At 38.9% G+C, this 7475-nt stretch overlaps 1 protein-coding gene across 1 annotated transcript; it reads right to left on the reverse strand.

The window, feature by feature from the left end:
- Positions 1-1598: 1598 nt before the first annotated feature.
- LOC102214028 (dispanin subfamily A member 2b-like) lies at positions 1599-4595 on the reverse strand. Its single transcript, XM_005731401.2, has 3 exons — positions 4415-4595; positions 2605-2831; positions 1599-2396 (listed from the first exon to the last, which is right to left on the reverse strand). The coding sequence occupies exons 1-3, from the start codon at positions 4542-4544 to the stop codon at positions 2241-2243; spliced, it is 513 nt and encodes a 170-aa protein (XP_005731458.1). The 5' UTR covers positions 4545-4595; the 3' UTR covers positions 1599-2240.
- Positions 4596-7475: the final 2880 nt, after the last annotated feature.

The following is a 7475-nucleotide window of genomic DNA, read 5'->3' on the forward strand; positions in this document are numbered from 1 at the left end:
GTGTGCTTGTACTGCCATGTTTTGGCCAAGATTTGGCTTTCCTCAGGTGAGAAGCACATGAAAAGAGAAAAAAAAAGTCCGAAGGTCTGAGACAGAGTTAGGAATAAGATTGTGGGTAGGGTTAAATTAGGATTAAGGTTAGGGTTAGGGCTGGAATACATGGCTGGAATATGTGTTGGAGTATCATTCTATTGGATTCCATCCAAAATACGGTGCATATCATAGGGGTGCGTAAGGTTATCTTTATTTATCTTTACATTTTCTAACTAATTTTGTAGTTTGTAACTCAGTTATTTTATAATTAATATAATAATATTAAATGGATATTTTAGCAGTGGACCATTAGACCAGACTGTTTGATGCAATCCCTTTTTTTTTTTGCCTGTCCTATTTGGTTCTTTAGTCGTCAGAATTGTTGTCTGACAGCCAGGAAGGATTTACTTTAACAAGTGGAGCATCACGGCCTTGCCATATTGGTCCATTTGATCGACCTTTGTTGTTACTATTTATTTTTGTTTTATTTTATTTTCAGTTGTTACAGATGGGACAGACATGGCTGGGGGATTGGAAAGGGAGAAAGAAAGATGAAGGAAAAGAAAAACAGAGGAGAAGCGGGACAGTGAGAAAGGGCACTTACAAAGAAAGAAATCTCCCGGCCCCCGTTGAGAGAAAAAAAAAAGGAATAAAGAGAAAACAAGCAAAGAAAGAGCAACATTATAAACACAACACCATCAGAATATTCTAGCTAACAGTAAATAACAGTTAATACTAAATATTGAATGTTGTTGTGGAGCATGCAGGATCGACAGCGCACAATTTGCTTTGAGGTAGAAGCCAAGAAAAGTGTACTTTGTGTCTATGAACAGTGAACACCCGTGTGCACACCTGTATGGATGAGCACGCTTGTATTCAAAAGGTTTCTCCATGTAACGATTTGCTAGAGGGTATGGGGAGCTATAGCCCAGTTCCCCAGGGCATGAAGCAGGCATGGAGGAGATCCAGGCCCAAGAGTGTGAGACCCCAAGGAGCGGCATCCGTGCCACCCTCCTGGGAAGAGTGAGAGGATGGCTGAGGAATGGAGAAGAAGTGGACTGGTTCCAGTTTTTAAGGACAAGTGAGATGTGCAAAACTGTGCCATATATTGAAGCTGCAGGAAAGAGTTGGTGAAAAAAGTTTACGGAGAGAGAGGTGACCATCAGTGAGTAGAAGTATGGCTTCATAAGTAAATAGGAAGACCACAGAAAAGATTCAAGGGTATAGTGTATAGAGGGTTGGTGTAACAGAGGAGGATGCAAGGGATGGGGTGAGATGGAGAAAGATGATCTGCTGTTTAAACTCCTAAAGTGGGCAGTGAAAGAAGAAGATTGCCAAGTGTGATACATTTATTGAGTTAAGATGGTCAGTTTAGTGTAACGACCAAAAAATCTACTCAACTGGAAATAAACCTGAAAACCACAATTCCTCAGAAGTAGACTATTTCCATTCTAAGATATTAAACTACAATATTCATTTCTAAAAAGGAAGAAGGAATTGCTATCGAGGCTACAAGAGCTCCTAGAAATCAATGGAATCTAAAAAACAAACAAAAAACCCAACCCTAGGAAATACATTTTTTAATGAGTTACAGTCCAACACCGTTTAAATCTCAAAGATTATATTTATTATAACATAGCATACAAATCAACTCTTAATTCTCTAAATCGAACAAATTCTAAGGGGATGAAATGTCCACACTGTTTCTGTGGAATATTAGTGAGTGGAAAATGAAACCTCTAAATAAAAAGATTTTCCTGCCACAAATGAGCTGAGATCCCTGTCAGTGAATATGCAGCATGATCCACAGCTACAGAAAAATGGTTTTTGTGAACAAAGAAGAATTCAGTATACTGTCATTCATTGTTCCGTATGTAATTTAGCAGACGCCAAATGCAGTGTGCTTATTTTTCACCTGGGTGTAGATAGATAGGCACAAACATTAATTTAATTATCTAAAAATCATCTTTATATGCATTTACCCTCACTGAAATATGAAAAAACAATATATATGAAATGTTATCTTTTCCAAACAAAAGGCTTGCCAACAGAGACAAATCATAGTCAAAATCTCATAATGAAGACTGATAATAAAATTGATGTTAATATTTATCATCCAAATTCTTTAATGATAAGTCACAGCAGCAAGCAATGCACTGCAATCTGTTAAAAGGAAGCGTTTTGTCAGGGTTTGTTACTTTGAGAGCTTAATGATATACCCCTTCCAATACAACTATCATCGTAATAATGAAAAACAGGAGTCCAAGGGCAACCAGGACTGTGGAGGTGACGTTAAGCTGGCGAGCAGTGGCCCCATAATGCCGTGCACCCTCCAAATCTCCAACCACCTTCCGGTCTCTGGCCTAAAAGGACAGAAACATATAGATTGTAAAAGTGTAGTTGGAGTTCATGGATATTAACTTGATCTATATGGTCAAATCAATATAATGTAGGTCATAGTAAGCAGCCAGTTAAAAACTGATATATTTATTCATGCACACAAATGCACACACAGACACAAACACTCAGAAGAATAACAGATGCTCAAAAAACTGATTTAATTAACCTCACCTTGATAGAATAAATGAGAGCTGCAAGTCCAAGACAACAGGGGTTTGAGTAGGCAAAGCAGAGGAGGGACCAGATAAAATGGTCCTTTGGAGGCTCAGTGATGATGTTCACACTGGTGTGCTGAACCAATACAGATCCCCCAGGCTGTCCAGAGGGCCCATCATAGGTCCTCGCCTGCATTGGAACATAAGCTGGAGGTTTCATTGCTCTCACTGCTCTGAGCTCAGCTGCAGTTTGGAGAGAGGAAAGATGTTGAAAAGAGTTACTGACATTGATCATTTCATTTTTGAAGTCTTTGGGCAGTGACGGACTTAAAGCAGTTTTCTGTTAGAAACTGAACAGTAACAGCTGTGTCTTTGGGGTCCAGGGGTCCAACTTTCCAAATGTCCTCTCACCTGATTTTTTTTTTTTAAATCTTTGAATTGCGAAATCTGAATTCAATGAATAAATTGATAAATATAAATAACAGCTGTGTCTTTGGGGTCCAGTTATTTCCAAAAGGTTGTTGTGTCCTCGCAACTGAATTTTTCTTAAATCTTAGAATTATGAATTCACTGAATAAATTAATAAATATAAATAAATAATGTAAATAATATGAATGTGAGTAAATGGTTTGGGACAAAGCACACGATTTTTTGAGGATTCTGCACTCACAGTTGGTGACACAAACTAAGTTAAAAGGAAGTGACATCAAAAATTGTCATGGTCCTGGGTCGTGCGACCCAGTGTTTTGTGTTTAGCCTATTTTGATGTTTATTGTTTGTTCAGGTTCATTAAGTTATTCCAGCTCATTTGTAATTATATGACCCTTGTATTAAGCCTCCCTTGCCCTGTTTATGTCTGTGTGTCTTGTGTTGTCAAGTTCATGCTGTCGCTTCTGTCATCTTCCCCTGTACTCCGTCTCCCTGGTTCGTGCGTCTACCTGTCATGAGTCATGTCTGCGTGGTTATGTTTAGTTCATGTCATGTCTAATCTCCATGTTTCCTGTTTTACTTTGAAAGTCTGTATTCAATGTCAGTGTATTTAGTTTCACCTCTCCTGTCCTGTCGTTAGGTTCATGTGTGTCAGCTGTCCTCCCATGTGTGGCCACTTCCCCTGATCATCCTTCATGTGTATTTAGTCTCGGTGTTTCATGCAGTCTGTGTCGCGTCGTCTGTGTTCCCACCCTCCGTGTTTCCATGCCCGGTCTGTTGTATTCTAAGTCATAGCCTTACCATAGTTTATTCCCAGTTTAGGTTTCTGTTTAGTTATTGCTCTTGTGCTGCCCTTATTCTTGTTTGCTTCTTTTGTATTCATCAGCCACAATAAAAGGCTCGCTTTTGGTTTAAGTTCACTCCCGTATCACTTGTGTCTGCACCTGAGTCCTCCACGCACTCTCCACAGCGGACTGTGACAAAAAATCTGCTTACGCACAGTGATAAAATCTCTCTTCTGCTTCTTACATTTAACAGGTCTGACATGCTGGATGAAATATGCTGAGTGTCAGAGGGCTTGAGCACATAAACATCACCTACCGCCCCTCCCCCAATTCTGAAGCCTACATTTAACACAGAACAGATGCAGATTACTTCTTCTGAAAACTGTACTAACCACCACAGCCACAAAAATGCAATTTTGATTACAACCAAAGACAAACATAAAGATTCTTATGTCACAACTTCAATATATGGCAGAGAAACTTCAAGAAAAAGTCTTTCACAAGATTCCCCCATTGTGCAACAGCCTCATCATGAAAACAGACAGCATTGCCACACACACACACACAGCTACACAGACACAAAAGGAAATGGAAATTAAAAAGTTTTCCTACTTTGAAGTTCATCGTGCCTCTCCTCAGACTCTACTAAAACAACCCGATCTTCGTTTCCAGTATCACGAAACATGTCGGTCATTGCCCTCAGCCGTCTGTAATTATGTGAGCGTAACAGCGTGCTCAGCATACAGGAATTGAAAGTAGACGTTGGTTTCGTTTTACATTTGTGTTGTGCTGTGTGGGTTCATGAATTTGCGTCATTGGCAGGACCAAACAGGATAAGGAAGGAAGTTCAACCCAGCCTTTGTTGTTACAGTGATGGTCAGAGATATAAAAGGTAAAACAAACATTGAACACTTTTCTAAGTAAATATATTTTGAAAGGTGGTATTGACATGAAATTCTCAGCAGATGTCAGTACCAATCCATCTAGTAGATGTCCATAAATTATGTGTTCTAATGAGAAACAGTACAGGGAAAGAATTTTGAACACACGATGAAATGGAGATGCAAAAAAGGCAAGCAAAATCATGACACTCGAGGTCAGGACACAGAGGAGTGAAAAGAATTACCAGAAGAGTTATCCAGTTGCCAAGAAAGTAGTGCACCTGTGGAGCACTACAGAAAGATCTGGAATCAGCATGGAAAATTGTTTCAAAGACAATAAGTAATGAGGTCAACCACTGTGACCTTTATGCACCATGCAAGATTCCATTGCTGAAGAAAAAGTTCCAAGTTGAAGAGCGTTTAAACTTTGCTAAACAACATTTAGACAAGCCTGTGAAATACTCTGAGAATATAATCTGGTCAGATGAGACCAGATGAGATGCTACAATACACACCATGTTTGGAGGTCAAAAGGCACTCCATATCACTCCACAAACACCAGACCAAGTGGGATCTGGAGGTTAGAATATGATGGTGTAGGGATGTTTTTCAGCAAGCGGGACTGACAGGCTTCGTATAATTGAAGGAAGGATGAAATTAAAAATATACAAAGACTATCTTGATAAAAATCTGCTCACTTTCAGCTTTTTTTAGAGAAAGAAAATAAAGCCAAAGTCACTTGACCTGAATCCAGCTGAAAGTCTGTGGAAAGAGCTAAAGCTACATTTTTCAATGCCTCTGCAAAATGGGTTAAAAAACAAACAACTGTGGGATACTGTTTATCCATGATTTGAACTGGGGGAACAAATTGTGGCAGGATGAGCGCGATATCATTTGTATCCCACTGTAACTTTACTGTATAAAGAGCTAACAGCTCCAAAACGTCAGGAGTAGTTAGTTATTACAAGAAGTGCTTGTGAACTAAAAATCAAGAATGTGGGATACTGTTTGTAAGTGATTTGGAGAGCCCATGCTCCCGACGCAGGGAAACCCAATTCTGCAGGGGAGACCTACCTTGGCACTTGTGCAGGTGAAGCCAGAGGGAAGATATGCTTCACCATATTTTGTAGTCTTTGGCTTGGAAGGAACTTGGTTCGGAAACATATTTGGCGATGCTTCATCTCCTGCTTTGCGTTTGTGTGTGTCCATGATGCTAGCAGTGTCCAAGCGTTCTTTTTTTTTTTTTTTTTTTTTTTTCATACAGCCCCCCCCCTCTCTCTCTCAATGGCTCTGCGGGGCGGGCCCCACACTTTGGGAACCTCTGCCTTAAAGTTAAAGTGGGGTTTGGCTGGTGGGAGCACCCTAAGATTGTACATATAGAGAATATAATTACATAGAAATAAGTGATCATGATAATTTGTACTGTCAGCTCCAGCAGATTTAACCTGGTGTACAGGCTGTGATCAGCTAAACTGTGCTGATGCTGCTCTGTGTTTCTTTGCCCTTTGTGAACTTAGCCAGCTCAACTCAATAAGATCTAACTCAGTGTTAGCCCCGTGATTTATTATCTTTCCAGGATATACCAGGACTTTCGCCCTGTACAAGTTCATGTGTCAGACATGATTTTTCCCTGGGAAATACAGTAATGTACATTTTCATTTAAAGCACTAAAAAGGTTCGTTTGTTGATATTTTTGAGCTGTTGAAATGATCTGCCAACTCACCAAATATCACCAAACACCATTTTTCTTTATCGTTATATGTTCTAACAAATTTTGTAGTTTATAACTCCATGAGTTTATAATTAATGTAATAATATCAAATGGACATTTTAGAAGTGGATCTTTAGACCAGACTGTTTAACGCAATCTTAGAGAGTGCGAGTTTGGCCACTTGGTGGTGAAACAGATAAAATATAAATGAGATAGAGAAGAAGCAAAACACAGTTGTTGAGGCCTGACTTTTGCAAGACATAATTAATTACCAAACAAACACAACTGCCACTTAACACACTGTGTTGTTATGTTAAGTTTTCAAGTTAATGATTTGTTTGTAGTTTTCAGGGGACAATGTTAAATACTGTGGTTTAAGGTAGAGATGGTCTGATACCACGTTTTTATGTCCGATACTGATATCATAAATTTGGATATCTGTCGATACCGATATGAAGCCGATATAGTGTATGTTTTAATCAATAAAACTGTTTTTAATATCTTGCTGCATTTTGTATAAGTTCATACTTAAGCTTTAAAAAACAAAACACTGAAGCTATTCTGTTATATCTGTATGCAAAAACACACTGCACCCAAAATATTTCATAGTTCAGTAATACTGATCAATCTAGTAAACTTAAACGTACTCCATCCTCCCTATTCTGGTATTTTAAAGAGTACTTAGCAGAACTATTAAACAACCTAACTGATAGCGTTGCCAACTCCCTGCAAAAAAAAATAGGGAACCACCCCCCACCCTCCGCCTCGTGATGACATAATCAACTTTAATTTAATGTACCTGTAAAAAAGAAATGCACAGAAATCAATTATTTTTCTACAATATTTAAATAGATTCAACATCTTTCTTTAACAGAATTCCAGACTGCACAGATGGTACCTTCCCAAAGGAAAAAGTACTATAGCTTACTCGGGTATACAGTGGGGCAAAAAAGTATTTAGTCAGCCACTGATTGTGCAAGTCCCCCCACCTAAAATGATGACAGAGGTCAGTAATTTGCACCAGAGGTACACTTCAACTGTGAGAGACAGAATGTGAAAAAAAATCCATGAATCCACATGG

Source organism: Pundamilia nyererei, unplaced genomic scaffold, assembly GCF_000239375.1.
Source record: "Pundamilia nyererei isolate P.nyererei 1_Seehausen unplaced genomic scaffold, PunNye1.0 scaffold00043, whole genome shotgun sequence".
Classification (NCBI taxonomy): domain Eukaryota; kingdom Metazoa; phylum Chordata; class Actinopteri; order Cichliformes; family Cichlidae; genus Pundamilia; species Pundamilia nyererei.

What these genes read in the sequence shown, in the direction of transcription:
- LOC102214028 (XM_005731401.2), bottom strand. Translation starts at nt 4,544, where the DNA reads ATGCTGAGCACGCTGTTACGCTCACATAATTACAGACGGCTGAGGGCA. An exon ending in GAGGCACGATGAACTTCAAA is followed by an intron (nt 2,832 to 4,414) that starts GTAGGAAAACTT and finishes TCCAAACTGCAG; the next exon opens with CTGAGCTCAGAGCAGTGAGA. An exon ending in CTCTCATTTATTCTATCAAG is followed by an intron (nt 2,397 to 2,604) that starts GTGAGGTTAATT and finishes CTGTCCTTTTAG; the next exon opens with GCCAGAGACCGGAAGGTGGT.